Source organism: Colletotrichum gloeosporioides (assembly GCF_011800055.1).
Source record: "Colletotrichum gloeosporioides strain Lc1 chromosome Unknown consensus_49, whole genome shotgun sequence".
NCBI classification, from domain to species: Eukaryota; Fungi; Ascomycota; class Sordariomycetes; order Glomerellales; family Glomerellaceae; genus Colletotrichum; species Colletotrichum gloeosporioides.
This window is the reverse complement of record NW_025544694.1, coordinates 284573-302583: the sequence shown is the minus strand read 5'-3', so window position 1 is coordinate 302583 and position 18011 is coordinate 284573. Positions and strand designations below refer to the sequence as shown.

Genomic DNA, 18011 nt, shown 5'->3' with positions numbered 1-18011 from the left:
AAGGCAGGTACCGCCGGGTGGTGTCTTGGATCAGCCCCAGGGCAGCTACTTCCCAGCCGTTGCATGCTGCCATCTCCGACAGCCCAGGCGAGCCGAGGGAAGAGGAAAAAGAAGTGGCCTGCTTCCAATCGAGGTTCTGACACCGACTTCAACTTCAACATCTCGTAGCCAGCACGCCATCATTTGACTCCAGCCAATGGATCCCGTAACGCAGCAGGACAGCCCCTTATCCATCGCAGCTAATGTCGCCGGCATCCTTACTTTCATCGTAGCAATTTTTGCCGCTGTCTATGTCAGAATCACCTACTTGCGGAACAGCGACGACGAGTATTTCAGAGTTAAGGCCTCCCTGTCGTGGTTCAAGACAGAGTCCACATGGCTGTCCGAGCTCATCCGCGCTGCAGGCGAAAGACCAGGGGCCCGCCAACAGCACCAACCGGAGTACGCGATGTATTCTTTTGTCATGGACGACCTGATCAAGCTGGAGCAGCGCATCCTCGAGCTCCTGGCCGAGGCCGAGACCAAGGCTGCCAGCCAAGACGCCGAGAACCAGGGAAACTGGACGCTGGTGCCAAGAAGCTGGACCTTCACGACCAATGTCGCCATGGCCTGGCTGCCTGTTCGTTCCAAGACGCTGGAGCTCGTGCGGCAGAGGGAAGCATTGACGGGACGCGTCCAGTTCACACAAATGAGCATGATTTCCTCGTAGGCACTCCACCTCTAATTCGTTTGCTTCGCTGACGTTGGCACAGGAGAATTCGCGATTTGGAGTCAAAAACCGCCAGGACGGAGTCGAAGTCCGAAGAGAGCTTTATTCGAATGGAGAACCAGATTGCCGAGCAGAGAGCCCAGATCCATCGGCTGGAAGACCTCGTCTATCGTTTGATGCACAGAAATCGGCTTGGGAGCTCAGCCGACCACCCGTGGGTAGACACGTCCAAGTCACGACGGGTATCAGCTTCCTCGCAGTTGAACCCGACGGAAAAAAGAGGCCGTGAGCGCCAGCCCAGCCCTCGGCCAGGGAAGAGGGCAAGATCGAAGTGACGAGCAGTCGGTTCCTCATTTGATGTCGTACCCTCCTTGCAGTAGGAATGCCCCTGCAACAGCCAGACTCGCCGCAGCCACCGCCAGATCCAATTCGAGTACAGACCAAATCCACAGACAACCCAGTGTCGGAGCTTGCTTAAGAGTTGCAAGATAGCTGTACTTATTGGTGATATAAATCAAATAGCACCCGGCAGAAACGCTCGTCAGAAAGAAGATGGCCTGTCGGATGGGGTGCTGGAAACGCAGCGGAAGCCCCGGGATAACGTTCGTGCTGGAGCGGTGCTCGTGGAGGTTGTGGAAAAGGAAGAAGAGCACTGGTGGAATTCACAGTCAGTTGGATGTCCGCGTTTGCATACATCAATGGCAACACTCACCAAGAAACGCGACCACAGTCCTGGTGATGACACTTGGCCATTCGATCGCGATGGCATATTGGTTCTGGACTAGCACATCAAAAGTACCGTGGACCATGGCAAGGCTGACTGTCCACAGCAAGGAATCCATTATGCGGTCCATGAAGGGAGACAGCAGGGCGTCATCCTCTTCGTCCTCCTCCTCTCCGTCACTTTCATCCTTGGGCCTGTCTATACGGACAGCACCCTTGGGGACCTGCCCGCGCTTGCTCCTCACCTCATCCTCCTGCTGGAAAAGGCCCCTTTCCTGGGCAAGCTGGAGCAGCGTCGCCTCACTGGGCCCAGACCTGTCAGGCTGGGCCAGCGGGATGTTCTTGGGATCCTTCACCTTCTTCTCCTTGATCTTCTTTGCCATGGCTGCGGCTCTGGCGGTAGCGTAGGTAGCTCCTCTTGTTTCCAACGGGGACGGTCCGGCCAACAGCTTCAGCTTCACCGTCTACGTAATCGATCGTGGATGGATGGAGGGGACGCTCCGGTTGGTCTGGAATGGGATGGCAGCTGCAGGGAGGCCGTCGTCTTAGTCGTCTCTCGTCGTCTGATCGCGTGCAGTTAGTCGGCTGACAAAGAGGCAGACACACAGTCTCAAATCAGAGTTCAGCGCCCGGGTTGCTCCCCGCTGTCAGCTACTGTGTACCAATGCTGTCGCTGTCGCCAGAAAATAACCTAGGCTCTGTGCCCCTGCAGGTCATCGGATTGTTCGTGGCATGTTGCAGCTCGGATTAGCCAATCAGCGGGGGTCGCTAGCCCCTCCAAGAGGCATTAGCCCTCGACACGAACTGTTCCGATCTGTCACCGCCTTCGATTTTTGGATGCGACGCACACCGCCCGCGACGCCGCCCTCAACGAGCGAGCACTTTGCGTAGTCCACTTGTCCACGCCCACCTCACGCCGCGGTCCCAGGTCCAGGTTCCAGGCCCCAGCAACTGCGCTCAATTTCCCAGCCGATCGTGTGCCGCTACCAGTTCTTGACAAGCACCCACCCACACCACCGTCCAAACCAACCTGCTCTGCCCGCCCGCCGCCGAACCTTCCGATTCTTCTTGCATGCGACGATAACCCTTCCTGCCTCTGATATCCAGCATCTAGCAAATCTTGACGTACTCTAGTGACCTTTTTTGAGAATATTTTCACTTCTTCCTTTGCGACCCGCCAACATCCCACATCCGCAAGCCTTCCCGAAAGCTCACGGCCGGCCGACACACGCCACACCGCATCCACGACCGAAGCACTCAACCAAGCCACCCCGCTCGGTAATACTCACCGGCCAACCTCGAGTGTCGACCTGAAAATACCCGAAAATTGAGTTGTTGCAGGAACCGCCACCGTGAATATGGATTCTTTGCTCGTGGGGGCCCTGATTGTGGCCGTCACACCTGCATTGTATATTTGCCTCGGCCCCCTCGCAGCGTCGCAGTTGCCCGCTCTCGAGAACAAGAGGGTCTGCCTCTTGATCGCGCACCCAGACGATGAGGCCATGTTCTTTGCGCCGACCGTCCTCGCTCTTACGCGACCGGAGACGGGCAACCATGTCAAGATTTTGTGTCTGAGTTCAGGTACGAGAAGAATGATCACCGCGGGGTGCGACAGGTGGGGCAATCGAGCGCAATGGCTGACAAGGGGTGCGACCGTATAGGTGACGCCGATGGCCTCGGAGAAACTCGCAAGAAGGAGTTGGTGAAGAGCGGCATGAAGTTGGGCTTGCGCCAGGAGCAGGATGTTTTTGTTATTGACAGCCCGTAAGTCTTGGGCCCACCCGGCTGCGCTCACCAGCCTTGTGTGCGACAACACAAACTGACTAGTTTCTCCAGTGATTTCAGGGACTCCATGACCGCCACCTGGGATAAAACCAAGGTCGCTACACTCCTGAACCGCGCCTTTGCGCCTCACTCTGCTCGCCAGCGAGCTGCTGGTGAGGAGCCAGACGCCAACATCGACATCTTGATCACTTTCGACTCGACCGGAGTCTCTTCCCACCCGAACCACATCTCTCTCTACCATGGTGCCCGCACATTCATCTCCACTTTGACCGATAACGGCCGCTGGCGCTCGCCCGTAGACATGTACACACTGACTTCAGTAAACTTCTTGCGCAAGTACAGCACATTTCTCGATGCGGTACCAACAATTTTATCATGGGCGATTACGCCAGGAAGCAACCCGCCGAAGCCGCCAAAGAAGCTACCGAAACCCAAGAAGGAGAAGGAAGATAGCGATGACGATACCGACTCGGATGAGGATGAGTCGGACATTGAGTACCACCCAAGCCGGCTGGTGTTCATGAACAACTTTGGTCCCAAGGGTGGATATTCCACGGCGTGGGCCGCCATGACCATGGCGCATAAGAGCCAGATGGTCTGGTTCCGGTACGGCTGGATCACCCTCAGCAGATACATGGTCATCAACGACCTACGATTGGAGAAGATCGAGGACATGCCTCTGGTCGAGCTGCCGGCGATCGAGGCGCCGCCAGAGGCCAAGCGGTCCGAGAGCAAGCGGTCCGAAACCAGGCACCGCGAGAGGAAGCACTCTGAGTCGTCCAAGAAGGAGGAGACCAAGGAGCGGGAGTCCAAGAGGTCTGAGAAGTCTGAGGGCAAGCAGCGTGAGAGCAAGAGGGAGGAAACGAAGCACCGTGAATCCAAGAAGGACGAGACGAAGCACCGCGAGAGCAAGCACGCCGAGCCCAAGAAGGAGGAGATCAAGGAGCGAGAGTCAAAGAAGGAGGACACCAAGGAGCGCGAGTCCAGGAAGGCCGAGAAGGCCGAGAAGGCCGAGAAGATCGAGAAGATCGAGAAGGCCGAGAAGGCTGAGAAGTCCGAGAAGCGGGAGGGCAAGCAGGTCGAGTTCGCCCCTATCGAGTCGGTCGAAACCAAGTTCTTCGAGGTGCCAAAGGAGGAGACCAAGGAGCGCGAGTCCAAGAGGTCGGAGAAGCGTGAGAGCCGGCACTCGGAGTCCAAGAAGGAGGAGAAGGAGGATGCCAAGGAGCGTGAGGCCAGGAAGGCCGAGAAGGCCGAGAAGCGTGAGCGTGAGCGTGAGCGTGAGCGTGAACGCGAGCGTGAACGCGAGCGTGAGAGCAAGAGAGAGGAGAAGGAGGATGCCAAGGAGCGCGAAGCCAGGAAGGCCGAAAAGCGGGAGCGCGAGCGCGAGCGTGAGCGTGAGAGAGAGCGTGAGAGCAGGCACTCTGAGAAGCGCGAGAGCAGACACTCCAGCAGCAGACACTCTTCGAGTGGACTTCCCGGAGCCAGCCTCCCCGACGCCAGACGCTCTGAGCCCAGCTTGAGACACCCTGCAGGCAGCCTCCCCGAAGCCAGCCGCTCCGAGAGCAGACTTCTCGACCCCAGACACTCTGAGAGCTCTCACCCCCCGTCCAGCAGCAGATACGTCGAAGGCAGACACTCTTCGAGCAAGCGCTCCTCCAGCAGACACTCCGAGAGCAGCAGAGTCTCCTCCACCAGCCACTCCGAGCGCAGACACCGCGACAGCAACCGCGACGGACACCGCAGACGTTCCTCCAGCAAGGTCTCCAGGACCGGCAGCGAGAGATCTTACGCCAGCAGATCTTAGGGAAATCGACAGAACAGCCATGACGAGTTACGAAGGTAAGGGATGAGGACCAAAAAAAGCGAAAGAGAGACAGAGTCGCATATACCACCAGAGAAGAAAAACCGAAAAAAAAACGGCACCAACATACCCCCTCCGTCCACCCACCCACACCATCCCCTCCACCACGTTCATGAGCAGGCGTTCGTATCATGAAGCTTACGCATGTCTATTTTCTTTTCTTGTTTTTCATCTGGTTTTTCCTGATTTTCTTCGCGGCCCACGATACGACAACGACAAAAATCACCACACGATATATGCAAAGAAAAGCTTCTACAAAACCGAAGAAAAAAGATTCCCCTCCAAGAGAAAAAAAAGAGAGAAAAGGTCATCCAGCGTTGGCGGCTAAATTGAAAGACAAAAGAGAAAATACACCGACGGCATAGCATCATGTATGAACCGAACAGATCTGTAGGAACGAATATTGTTAAAAATCATTTTGCGTCCCTGTTGTTGAATGCGCGTGAGTGAGTAAGCCTTTCATGAGCTGCAGCCACTCCTGCTTGGTCTGAGTGAGTACGTCACAGACATCCAACAGCAGTCCAATCGCGACTCTTAATTATCACTTTGGCAAGGTCACTCAAACGTGGTGAAATGCTGAAAATTTTGATCTCAGATTCGACTCTATTTTATATGCATATGGTCCTCTATCCTATATGCGATAACTGCCATAGATGCAACATCTTGCCCCTCACCAAAGCAGACTCCTGAGCACTAGCCTCTTCTTGAGTCCGCTCTTCTGTATTCTCCACGCCTCCTCGTTGAGCGCGCGGCCAAACGCCTCGTGGTCTTCGTCCACCACTCCCTCGTCGGCGTACGTAAGTCCCTTCTCCAGCTGTCCAAAAACACGGTCCGTCCGTTTCCGCACCATCTCCTTCGTCCATCGGTTGAGCCTAATCGTCGTCGTCTCATACAACTGCTTGCCCGACTCCATCACCACCGGGATCAGCGGGCGTCCCTTGCCCTCCTGGGCGTCGTCAGTCCCCAGATGGGTGTGCTTGGGCTTTGTTCGGTCGGGAACGCGTAAAGCTGTGGGCGGACTTCGAGTCACTTGCGAGCTCCAGGAATGTCTCATGGAATTCTGCGGCGTCTCGAGCCTCACGGTACCGCCGCTCGTCTTGTACGTGGCCGGGTTCGGTAGAAAGTCCTTGAACTCGGCGACAAAGGCGGGGATAACCCGCGACGAGAAGGCCTCATTAGACCGATGGAGCTTGCTGGACGTCTCAAGCCAAGTCCAGCACCATACTTCTATGGCGAACCACGTGATGTGCTGCTTCACCTTTGCCCGCATGTGGCGTGTGACAGCTTCTGGCGGCGCCGATCTGTATAGCCTCTCGAAAAGAGCTGTCTCGACGTCCTGGCAGGCCGATTCGTATATGGCGACGCCACGGCGCATCTCTTCCCTTGCTCTCTCAACTTGGCGAGATGCGATGAGGTTCTTGACGTAGATGTCCAAGTCCTTGAATTCGGGTTCAACCGGAGTCGCAGACCATCCGTGCTCTCCAGAGACCATCATGTCCCAGACATCGATAACATCTTCAGGGGCAACGATCCTGTTGGGGTCTCCAAGAATCTTGTACTCTGTCGAGGCCGGCTTGGAGGCAATGACATGCGTCCATTCGAGGAGCAAAGACCATGTCTCCGGCGGAATCGGAATTTGATATTTGTGTGACAGAAAAATCATCAGCTTCCTGGCAAGAACGACGTGACCGGTGCACCCCAATGCATCGACGAGGGCATTCATCACGCGTAGGTTGGGTCTGAACAAGAGACCGCGGTCTAGCACGCCTCCAACAATGCCAGTCTCGCGGTGATTCTTAAGGTCAGTCAAACTGATCCTCCAAGTCGACCACAGCTGGCGGAGGAGCTCCTTCAAAGATCCTGCTCTACCGCACGCAATGAAGTACGTAGAGAGAATATCGCGGTCAACGGTCAGGCGCTTCTTCTTCACGGCGCTGTAGGTACGCCGGATCGGTTGATGTAGACTGAGGACTCTGTGCAAGTCGTGCGTTGGCTGATTAGGCGACCGTCCGTAATACGAGCGCTGGTGTGCAAAGATATTCAAGCGCAACCTGTCCAGGCGGTACAGCAACTTCTTTTTGGAAAAGCGCTTTCTGTGGCCTGTCAAATCTCGAGGTCGCAGGCGGACTCTAGCAAGATCACGTTGCATGTAAATCGGCTCTGTGAGGAATCTGGCCTTCATAAACTCGTTGTACGCCAGCCCACTACTAGCGGTCTTGTTCTGCCCCCCTTCCCTTGACTGCTTCCAGATAGCCTTCGCGGTCTCGATATCCGACGCAGCGCCGGCGCACCGCAGGAGCACAATGTAATCGGACAGGGTGAGGTCTCGGCCTTGTTTTTGACGCAAGTCGAGAACCGAGCGAATTAGCTGTAGCGTGTTGTAGTAAAGCTTGCGGACGCCAAATTCGTTGTCGAGAGATGCAACAGGGCTGAAGTACCCCAGCGCCCTCGAGATGCGGAATCCGTTGGTGACATCGGCTCGCGGGGCGATTCGGAAAGGATCCAGTGATCGCACGAGCTCCGAAAAGGTAGTCGCCGGCAGTGCGATGAGGGCCTCCATGACCTTGTATGGCTCATCATGTGTACCCAGTGCCTTGAGCTCCATGAAAACCTCCATGGTTCTCTGCGACTGAACAGCGCTCAGCAACCTATCCAGAATCCCATCCTTCGTCGGTTTCTTGCTCGGTTCGAAGACCTCGCGCAGGGTACTCGCTTGAGAATACCGTCTTGCTGGACTCGGGACACTTGGGGAAGGCTGCTGTGGTGAAGCCCTCGCGGTCGAGGCCGCAGTGTAGAGGGTTTGGTGTCGTTGAAGGCATCGTCGCAATCGCGCAGCATGGACGCGGGAGGGGGTGCCGCGGGGAGGAGAATGAAGCTGGAGGAGCTGCCGAAGGCCATTGGCCTTGGCAGAAGGTGTCATGATGCAGAGGAGGAACGTGTTGGTCGAAGCATCGGACAATCAGGGTCGTTCTGGCGCAGCAGAAGGCGGTGGGCGCAAAAGATGCAGCGACGAGAGATTTGAAAATAGCTTGCGGCCTGGGCGGAAGAAGAAAATAACAGTCGCAAGCTGTCCCTCCTTCTCCTCCTCCTCACCTACCAACACTCTCCTCACGGGTGCGCCCCCTCAAGCGAGACGAGGAGGAGGCGCGCAGGGCAAGCATGGAAGCTACCTGCCTACCTTACCAGCCGGGTATGCGAAGGCAGGTACCTCCCAGCAGCAAACGGGAGCACCTCCCCTGGCTTTACCCCGACTTTCCAGGGCATCGCTCCTCCCCTCCTCGCGTGCTCTTACACACAGCACCTGCCGATGGCTGCTTTAGGGCCCTGCTCCCTTCCAGTCCGCCCCGTGCCACCCCTGGACAGCGGACGGGAAGCGCTGGGGCTGCTGGGGCAGGACCCAGTGCGGCCCACTTTCCGGCGAGCCGTTGCACGGCTGCTGCCCATTGTGGGCTGTTTTGTCGGAACATTATTACGACGGCCGCCGACGCCGCCGGCCAATGAGCTGGGGGCGATGAAAATGCACAACTCCGAGGTGATGTGTGCCTGGACCCACCACTGCTCTCGGCCATCCCAGTTGAGCTGCCGCCTCTCCGTCGATACGCACGCTTCCCGCCCGATTAAACGACATCTTGCCTGAAGCTATCGAGCCCGCTCTTCCTTTATCTCACCATGGCGGACGTTGGCGACGAGACCTCCCACGTCCAGGAGCCCCTTGACCTGGTCAAGCTCCTGCTCGATGAGGTAGTTTTCGTCAAGCTCAGAGGTGACCGTGAGCTCAAGGGCCGTCTTCATGTGAGTCTGGCAAACCGCCGGGGCTCCCTTCACACTCGCTGACCATTACATTGCAGGCCTACGACAGCCATTGCAACTTGGTGTTGGGGGAGGTCGAGGAGACCATCTACGTCGTTGATGAGGATGAGGAGGACGAGGAGGTGAAGGTGAGATGAGACGACTGCTCCATCCTCGGCCACTACCCACTAACGAAAGGCCCTAGACCATCAGCCGCAAGTCTGAGATGCTGTTTGTTCGAGGTATGTTGTCTCTGTGGCGCGCTCGTGAAGCCAGTCTCTGACCCTTTGCAGGCGATAGTGTCGTTCTCATCTCCCCTCAGGGATCTTCATAGCATACTCGAGATCGAGCACAACTCATTACACCAATTGAAAGTAACCTCGGTCATACCAGACCGGATACGTCTAGGCCAATGGCCATCCCTTCAACATATCATGCTCTGAGCTTCCCGCCGAGTTGAACAAGCCACCCGTACCTTCAATACCATTACTGCCATGCTTTCACACCCACCCTGCTCGAGGCTTGGCTTGACCATCGGAGGCTTCTATTTGCACATAATGCATATCACCTCTCCGAAACTTGCTAAAAGGCAGTGTAGGGAGGTCTTGCTCCGCAGCTGAGGATTACTCAACCGGTTTGCAAGGCGACTTGGCGCGTTGATCAGATGGGGTTCTTTACTCAGTATAGCTTATTCCAAGATAGAGAAAATTATACCAATGGAACGCAATGATCCCCATCCACGATGTTCTCAATGACTCGTCAGTCTCGTTTCTTTTCCCAGGACTATCCTGACCATGGCACGAACAAGACATTGAGTTGACGGAAGCTGCTCCACAGACGGCGCAACAAACCTGGATGGAGGTGAACACAAAACGGAAGCCCTCGTTGTGCCGGCCCGCTCCTTGAGTCACTAATCGAGCGGCTCTCCTCGTAACTTCCGCCCAGTTCGGGGGCCATGCGTAGAGTCACCAAGCTATGGGGGCAGCGGGGCTTTAAGGCTGAGCTGAGCTGGTGAAGCGTGGGACGAACGCAGGACACAATCCGGGGCTGCGTCAAACAGATGCATTCCTGTTGGCTCGTGCCAAAGCTCTTATCGATAAGCCCCGCCGAGTTACTCATAGAAGCTGCTGCTTTAATCATTCCCGGTTGGTTGGTGAATGAGGCCAATTGCTGGATCAATCGGATGGCAAGTGGCGTCAACGTTTTGTAAAGTAATTGTCTAAGATGATATTTCAGTACAGTGAGACTTAAAAAATATTCATTTCAAGGGGAGATGCGAAGCAGGAAACGACATCAAGGTAGATGGCAAGTTAGTCACAGCCGATTGCAGCCGGTCGCGGTTTTGTAAAGCAGCGGCGCAACGGGTCACCTTGCGGCCCCCCCCCTGGCGGGGGTGGAGAGCCTGCAGCGGCAGTGGTCTGTCCTCCTCCGGCCCTCAATTGTCACTGCCCTCTGACTTCGCCGCCTCGAGTCAATCTATGACTCTTTTTTCCACTTGCCAAAGACACCCCATCTAGGTACTGCATCAGCCTTAAAACAACGCGCCGCTCTTCGACTCATCGCCACTCTACTTCTTACCTCCATCGTTTCTAGCGTCATCGTCTCCCAAGCTTTGGAAAGAGAGCAACTGCGACGCGACATCCAATGATCATCAGGATACGAACGTGAACGCGCCTCCATCACTCCCCAATATGACGACAAAAAATATCAAATCATTACCGCACGAGAAGCGCAGGGGCGAGGCTGCCCTTAGCGACTTTGCCGACTACGTCGAGAAACAGCAAGCCCTGCGATATCCCTCCGCCGCGAAGTCGACCGATGCCAAAGCCGCCACCGCCGCCGCGGCTGGCACCGAGCACCAGCACGCCGAGCTTGACGAGCTCTTCGACACCCTCGACCTCGCCGATGCCGCCGGGCCTGGCGCCCGTCTCAAAGACCTGCTTCTGGCCGCCGACGGCGACAACGACGACGAATCCCTGAAGAAGCTGGAGGACATACTCAACGAGAGGATAACCGAAGGCCACGGAGAGACTGTCTTCGAGCTGGGCTTCGAGAACAATGGTGACTCCATGGCTCTGTCATTGGAGCAGTGGAACGCCGCGTACACAAGAGTCCAGGAGGCGGCGAAGAGGATACGAGCCCATTGTCAATTGCTCATTACCAAGAATGTTGGCGGCGACGTCGAAGCTCCGAGTGCCAAGTCGGGCAAGGACAGCCACTGCAGCGGCAAGATCATGATCCGTCAGACCCCCGCGACTGTTGAGGATGTTATCGAGACGAGGATAGCCGTCGTTGGCAATGGTACGTCGCCCTCGTCCTTCTGCTCTGTTTTCTCCTTCGTGCTTCCGCTCTCTTTTTGCCTTTGGCCCTGTTGCGTCGTTCTGCTCTGTTGACCCGCACCCACTGTGTATGACTGACCGATATATCACAGTCGACGCAGGAAAAAGCTCTCTCTTGGGTGTATTAGTAAAAGGCGACCTCGACGATGGCAGAGGCAGGGCACGAGTCAACCTCTTCAGACACAAGCACGAGATCGAAACGGGAAGAACCAGCTCCGTGGGCATGGAGATATTAGGATTCGATACCGTCGGAGAGGTTGTCACCTCTGACACCCCTGGGCGCAAGCTGTCCTGGGAGGAGATTGGGAAGCGGAGCGCGAAAGTCATCACCTTCACCGATTTGGCTGGTCATGAGAAGTATCTGCGCACCACCGTCTTTGGCTTGCTCTCGAGCAGCCCCAATTACTGCTTGCTCATGGTAGCGGCCAACAACGGGCTGATCGGTATGAGCAAAGAGCACTTGGGCATCGCCCTCGCTCTCAACGTGCCAGTCATGGTCGTCATCACCAAGATCGACATTTGCCCGCCCCAGATTCTGGAGCAGACCATCAGCCAGATCACCAAGATCCTCAAGTCTCCTGGGGCCCGCAAGATTCCCATCTTCATCAAGGACCGTGAGGAGTGCATAAACACCGCCACCCAGTTCATCAGTCAGAGGATATGCCCCGTCTTCCAGGTCTCCAACGTCACTGGCGAGAACCTCAACCTGGTCCGGACATTCCTCAACATCCTGCCACATCACGGCCGATACGACTCCGAGGCACCGTTCGAGTTCCATATCAATGATACCTTCTCTGTGCCTTTCGTTGGCACTGTCGTCTCTGGAATCATCAAGTCTGGTGTCATTCACACTGGAGATAACGTCCTCGTTGGCCCTGACTCGTTGGGCAACTTTGTCCCAACCAGTGTGCGCTCCATTGAGCGGAAGCGCCTTGGAGTTCCTGCCGCGTCTGCTGGCCAGTCTGCCAGTTTTGCCTTGAAAAAGCTGAGGCGAAAAGACGTCCGAAAGGGTATGGTGGTTCTGCCAAAACTTGAGGGCCAGCCCGCCCCTAAGGTGCACCGAGAGTTCATCGCAGAAGGTGAGTCATCCTCTTTCCATTTCTTATGTTCCATGACTATACAATGTCCCCGTCCTTGGCATCATCTCTGGCATCGTCGCCGGTCTCTGGCATCGTCGATATCGTCCTCGTCCCTGCCCCCTTTTCTCCTGTCGGTTTGTTGTCTGTCAACGCAAATGTACTGACTGGCCCAGTGTTAATTCTCTCCCACGCGACAACCATCAAAACCAAGTATCAAGCGATGCTTCACGTTGGCCCTGTGTCGCAGACGTGCGCAATAATAGACGTCGACCGCCCTTACATCCGAACAGGAGACAGGGCAACGGTGGCCTTCCGTTTCGTGCAGAGACCGGAGTATCTTGCTCCTGGGGATAGGTTATTGTTCCGCGAGGGCAGAACCAAAGGACTTGGAATCGTCAAATCGGTTGGATACGACCCGAACAAGCCATTGTATCCTCATGGCGACGCCGAGAGCGGCGGGGTAACTAACAGTGGGAACGACGAGGAAAAGCCAGCTAACGGCCATGAGGTCAGCGTTGGGGCTTAAACAGGCGACGTCTTATTTTGATCGTGGCACCGCGGTTGTATGTCCCATGGTTCTACCGCTGTCGTCGTCTGCTGCCGTCGTCGCGGCCTCTGCTGTCGTTGCTAATCCTACTCCATTGACTCACTTGTCCTCGGTTACTACCGAGCACAGGAGATGGAGTTGCCATGGCACAGTAAAATTAGGGCCTTTCAAGCCAGGATATAGGGAGGAAGAAGGCCATTGTTGGGGGAAGACAGACACTGAGAACAGCGGGCCGGGCCATGTTTGTACGATTGATCGTGGAGCGTTCCTTTTCTCAGTATGCATTGGGTTTCGGCGATACCAGGTATATACATTCAGGAGGTATAGCGAGTACCTCACACATTCATTCCGTCATAATGTACTCATGATCACATCTCGAAGGCGACTACCTACGCCTGCCATTCATGAAGTGCCCATTCACAGTCCGCAACTTTCCGCCATCATCCTCGGGAACTCTACCAACTTGACCTCCCACCGCCCTCTCCACCTAGGCTCGATAAACTGACAGATTGCCAATGTCTCCAGCACAGCACGCCTCCACATCCACCAATACCTCCGGTCACACACCCTAGCAAACCAATACGCCAGCATCAGCATCGCCCTCTCGTCCTTGCGCTCCAGCAACTTCTTAAACCGCGGATCCAGCTTGCTCACAAACGTCAAGAACGGCTTCGCCTCCTCCGGCGACCCAGGCTCCGCCGTTCGCCCCCAATACGCCGCCAACGACTCCGCCGCCGTCCAGTACGGGTTATCCTCCGGCGGGCCCTCCCCCAGCTCGTACAACTCACAGAATCCGTCTGGAAGGTTCGCGCGCATGTACGCCACGTCTCCAACGCCCAGGCTGAGCTTCGAGGCGGGGAGGAGGACGTGCGTGTACAGCTCGTTGGCGACGTCGCGGAAGATGCCCTCGGAGCGCAGCGGGTTCGTCAGTCGCCAGACCTGCTTCTTGCCGTCGCCGAGCTTCAGCCAGTCGAGGTCCTCCCAGCAGGGCGGGCGCAGGGGCCAGGCGTCGCGCGGGGAGGCGATGTCGGAGGTGTTGGCGAAGGAGGCGACGCCGACGAAGGCGGCGGCGACCCAGAGGGCGTCGCGCTCGGCGGGCAGGATGGGCTGGGAGAGTTTGCGGTGGAGGAGGGAGATGGCGCGGTACCAGTGGTAGGTGAAGGCGGGGCTGGCGATGGTGGTGGGTGTGAAGGACATGTCGTGGAGGTGGGTTAGGGCGAGGATGGTGTGCATCACGAAGGGGTGCTGGAACGCGATGGGAAGCGTCTTTCGCTCGTAGATGTCCTTGGTTGTGGGTGTGCCGAAGCTTATGACTGTGCGCTTTTGGAAGCGTTCCAGGAGGCGGACGTCGGTGGGTGTTAGTTGGTAGGCCGCGTCCGGGCTTTCGGGGGAGCCGGTGAACGGCAGCGGGGGAGGGAGGGTGCGGGGCAGACACGGCAAGGCCTTCCGGGAAGGGGCGGCGGCGGGCTTCACACGGCAGGGAGCTAGGTCTACTTTGAAGGCTACCTCGACTGATAGTGACGCTGCTTCGGAGGCGGGGCCGTAGGTGCAGGTCACGCCGTAGTCGAGGCATTTCTTGCAGCGTGGTTTAGTTTCGTCGCACTGGGAGCGTGTTAGTCACTGGCTCCGGGTACTGGCATTAGGTAGGGTGAGGGGTCTATGAGAGATGAGAGATGGCATATATCTGGGCGAAGACTTTGTGAGAATAGGGTACGTACTTTGACTCTGCGCAGCTTGCAGTTCCCGCATCCTTTTCTGGATTTTGTATGGGATTTCCTCTTGCGGGCATTAACTCCCGAAGAGGGGATAGAAGAAGTCATTGTTTGGTATGTGCTCCTGCCTGCAGCATTGGTTGTCGTGGTGGCGTCTGTCCGGCCCGAGTCCGTAAGCACACTCGTGGGCACCGTTATCTCCTCTCGATACAATCTTGCAGCCAATACGCGTTGACTCTCAATAGGGAGACGAGCCTGTGCTCACGACTTTGCGTTGTGAGATACGAAAGAAGGTAAGAGACAAGAGGAAAGACAGATCCTACATGGTGAGATCCTGTGTCTCTCTACCGGAGTTTAGAGAGCCCCACCTCCGGGCCCTGGGGCCCGATGGCACGCCCTTTGCCGATCGGCCGATCACCCCGGACCGCCTTCAGCATCGGGGCCCTGATTGGGTGGATTCTGGGCGCAGGTTCCAGTCTAGCCTCCGTTCGTATTCTTCAGATCCTTCGAGGCCTGCACCAGTTTACAGATGCTGATGTTTGGACCGGAGAAGAGCTGCGATGTTCTTGATACGGGGGTAAACAGGTTTCAATAACAGGAACCTCGTTGGCTTGACTCGGATCGATTCGAGTGCCGATTCGACGTTTGAATGGATCTCAAGAGGACTTTTGGACGGAAGCGTGCATGAGGGGCGCCAACGACAAGCAGCAACGTGGCCCATCACACTTACCCGTTTATCCATCCACGGAGGAAAAGAAAAAGCAACGACTTCGCGCCCGCAAGCTGGACATATCGGGAGAACCGGGCAGATTCCATTCCCAAAACGGCCTGTTCTTACAATCGCGATCGGCTGTGATGGTCGATTTCTGGCGGTTACATGCATCATCAACGGGTGCTCGCCTTTACGAGGTTGCATCGATGCATGCGCGTTGTTGTTGGTGGATAGATGCTGCTTCAGTCCGCGGGATAAGGTAGTTAAGATGGGCTGGGCTGCAGGTGAGACAAACATGATGCGGCTCCGTCTTCACTGCGACGAGATAAGCGACGAGGGCGAGGACATGTGTTTATTCGACAAAATGGGGTGCAGGGAAGTCAAGATTGGACGTATTACGCATTTTGCATCGTCGGGAGATCACATGGAGGATCATGCATGCAACCCTTTTCAAGACCCAAAAGGGCAATGTTTGAGATCTTTCGGCCGGCAGAGCGACTCCTGCGTTGTCTCAATGGTGGTCTTGGGGCTGGTCTCCATCGCTAACTCGCTATGGCCAATGACATATCCAAGAGAACATGATACCAAGCATCTCGAGGAGCAGTGTGACAAAGTAAGAACAAGTCAAACAGCATGCTTTTTATATATCCTACGAACCGCTTAATATCACTAACAACCTTCCCACAAATGGCCCAGTATCAACATCAAATCATTTGCCCTCGAACGGCGCCCGCATCCCTTGCTGCATGATCCTCCCTGCCGTCCTCTGCGCCCCCTCAATCACCTTCTGCTTCTGCTCCTCTGGAATCTCGGGATACAACGCCTCCAGGGGCACATCTCTTACGGTAATATCGGACTTCTCATGGGTGCCGATCTTCTGCGTCTCGACCACGCTGCCGGCGCCGTACTTGGGCTCCTGCATCACGCGCATAACGATAGCGGCACACTCGCGCGCCGTCATGTGCACGTCGTCCTTGGTCACCTTCCTGTTCCACTCGGGTTCGAAGATGGGTGTCTGTTACGAGGTTCAGTTTCAACTCTTTTGACTAACAAAAACAAGGAGACAGAAAATCTCACCAGGACGGCTCCAGGGCATATGGCAGAATACCGGATCCCGCAGATATCCCTCAGCCCGCCCATGCACTTGACGAAGCTGACGAGGCCGGCCTTGCTGGACATGTACAGTGGCGTCTCGAACGAGTGCACATAGCCGCCGACGCTCGCCACGGCGACAAAGTTGCCCTGCACATGCTTTTTCTGCGTCCAGTAGTCCGTGGCCATCTGCGCCAGCCGGATCGGCGCGACCTGGTTGACGGCGATGATGCGGTACTGGCCCACGGCCGCGTCGGCGGGGTCCCCGGACTCCGCCGAGACGCCGGGCGGGAACCAGAAGTTGCTCTCCGGGGGCTCGTAGATGCCCGCCACGGCGGCGACGATGTCGACGCGCCCGAAGAGCGCGAGGGTCGTCGCCCAGAGAGACTGCAGCTGCGCCCAGTCGGCGACGTCGGTTCGGTGAAAGTGCGCGGAGGCGGGGCCGTCGGCGGACGGAGAGGGCGGGCCGCGGTGCTGAGCGAGGGTCGCCTCGGCTTCGGGGCGGAGGCGGAGGTCGGCCATGACGACGGAGCAGCCTGCCTCGAGGAGGAGCTGGGTCAGGCTGTGGCCTATGCCGGAGCCGGCGCCGGTGACGAGGGCGACTTTGCCCTGGACTTCGTAGAAGGACATTGCTGACGAGATATGCAGTGAGAAAGAAGATGGGAACACACAGATGGCACGGAAGATGACAGGAAGTCAAGATAGAGGGGTTACCGTCTCTGGGTATTTGTAGCTCGTCGGCCTGGACTTGACCTCGCGTGGGGGGTTAAGAAGTCCATCTTCAGCAGCCATCCTGTCCTCCGCCTGCGCCTGAATGCGCCTAAATTGGCGGGTAGCCGCATCCCGGCAAGTCTTCCAGAAGTCCGGGACGCAATAAATGTGATGGGCCGTCTTGTCCTTGCTGCGCTATTTGTGCCCGTCACTTGTTCTTTCTTGAACCAACAAGCAGGTGGTGTGACCAACGCGCATCAGTCCACACCCATGTCCAGAGATTCTCGACCGGTGAGGTGCAGGGAGGATGGCAAGGAGTTGATCCCTCGAGCAGGATGGCAATCGCCTGTTGGAACTCTGCGTTTGTCCATATCGATGACGGGCGTTTCCCGAGGCATGAGAGGCCCCGTAGGTAGACATATTGATGGAGAGCTGGAGATGGACGTCCCCGCTGGAGAGTTCCCGGTTAGCGGTACGCAGAAGCTGGAGCAGCCCAAGCTGCCATGTGGTGCTAGCGAGGTTCCTCTCCACAGGACCATTCAAAAAGGCCCCGGGAAGCCCGCGAACACGGGCGTTTGCACTCTGTTGGTCCACGATTTCCCCTGGCCAACCCTGCTGATGGGCGATGTCACCCCCACCAACAGTGGCACCGTCTACTGCAGATATCCCGGGAACCAGCACCAACGACGAGATGCGCTGCTGCAGCCGTCCAGATGCGGTCTGGGTTGAGCGGTCTGCGAGCGATGTGATGGGGGAAAAGGGCCTTTGGTGCACTGCCTATGGGAAATAGCTCCCATTCTAAGGTTTATCATTGCATGTCGTCTGCTTTTTGGAGCGATGGCAGGACTCGGGACCCTCAATTACTCGAGGATGTGTTTCAGGCGGTCCCCTGCCTTTTCCTAAAGAAGTAAATGCTTTTCCCTGCTGGTCGGAATCCTTCGTCGAGGGATGT

At 56.7% G+C, this 18011-nt stretch overlaps 8 protein-coding genes across 8 annotated transcripts; 4 read left to right on the top strand and 4 right to left on the bottom strand.

Annotated features, from left to right (window-relative positions):
• Window positions 1-196: 196 nt before the first annotated feature.
• GCG54_00012129 (uncharacterized protein) lies at window positions 197-709 on the top strand (the record flags this gene model as incomplete). Its single annotated transcript, XM_045412016.1, has 1 exon — window positions 197-709. The coding sequence occupies one exon, from the start codon at window positions 197-199 to the stop codon at window positions 707-709; it is 513 nt and encodes a 170-aa protein (XP_045263800.1).
• A 350-nt stretch (window positions 710-1059) lies between these two features.
• GCG54_00012128 (uncharacterized protein) lies at window positions 1060-1815 on the bottom strand (the record flags this gene model as incomplete). Its single annotated transcript, XM_045412015.1, has 2 exons — window positions 1060-1361; window positions 1422-1815. The coding sequence occupies 2 exons, from the start codon at window positions 1813-1815 to the stop codon at window positions 1060-1062; spliced, it is 696 nt and encodes a 231-aa protein (XP_045263799.1).
• Window positions 1816-2790: 975 nt separating this feature from the next.
• Window positions 2791-5021, top strand: GCG54_00012127 (N-acetylglucosaminyl-phosphatidylinositol de-N-acetylase; the record flags this gene model as incomplete). Its single annotated transcript, XM_045412014.1, has 3 exons — window positions 2791-3013; window positions 3094-3196; window positions 3269-5021. The coding sequence occupies 3 exons, from the start codon at window positions 2791-2793 to the stop codon at window positions 5019-5021; spliced, it is 2079 nt and encodes a 692-aa protein (XP_045263798.1).
• Window positions 5022-5748: 727 nt separating this feature from the next.
• Window positions 5749-7998, bottom strand: GCG54_00012126 (uncharacterized protein; the record flags this gene model as incomplete). Its single annotated transcript, XM_045412013.1, has 1 exon — window positions 5749-7998. The coding sequence occupies one exon, from the start codon at window positions 7996-7998 to the stop codon at window positions 5749-5751; it is 2250 nt and encodes a 749-aa protein (XP_045263797.1).
• Window positions 7999-8747: 749 nt separating this feature from the next.
• On the top strand, window positions 8748-9201 carry GCG54_00012125 (putative U6 snRNA-associated Sm-like protein LSm3; the record flags this gene model as incomplete). The annotated part of the gene is made up of 4 exons (XM_045412012.1): window positions 8748-8870; window positions 8927-9016; window positions 9073-9109; window positions 9161-9201. 4 exons carry the CDS (start codon window positions 8748-8750, stop codon window positions 9199-9201), a joined length of 291 nt encoding a protein of 96 aa, XP_045263796.1.
• Window positions 9202-10558: 1357 nt separating this feature from the next.
• Window positions 10559-12811, top strand: GCG54_00012124 (GTP-binding protein 1; the record flags this gene model as incomplete). The annotated part of the gene is made up of 3 exons (XM_045412011.1): window positions 10559-11168; window positions 11299-12285; window positions 12459-12811. 3 exons carry the CDS (start codon window positions 10559-10561, stop codon window positions 12809-12811), a joined length of 1950 nt encoding a protein of 649 aa, XP_045263795.1.
• A 438-nt stretch (window positions 12812-13249) lies between these two features.
• On the bottom strand, window positions 13250-14652 carry GCG54_00012123 (uncharacterized protein; the record flags this gene model as incomplete). The annotated part of the gene is made up of 2 exons (XM_045412010.1): window positions 13250-14434; window positions 14551-14652. The coding sequence occupies 2 exons, from the start codon at window positions 14650-14652 to the stop codon at window positions 13250-13252; spliced, it is 1287 nt and encodes a 428-aa protein (XP_045263794.1).
• Window positions 14653-15965: 1313 nt separating this feature from the next.
• On the bottom strand, window positions 15966-16978 carry GCG54_00012122 (putative oxidoreductase; the record flags this gene model as incomplete). The annotated part of the gene is made up of 2 exons (XM_045412009.1): window positions 15966-16271; window positions 16334-16978. The coding sequence occupies 2 exons, from the start codon at window positions 16976-16978 to the stop codon at window positions 15966-15968; spliced, it is 951 nt and encodes a 316-aa protein (XP_045263793.1).
• Between the last annotated feature and the right edge of the window lie 1033 nt (window positions 16979-18011).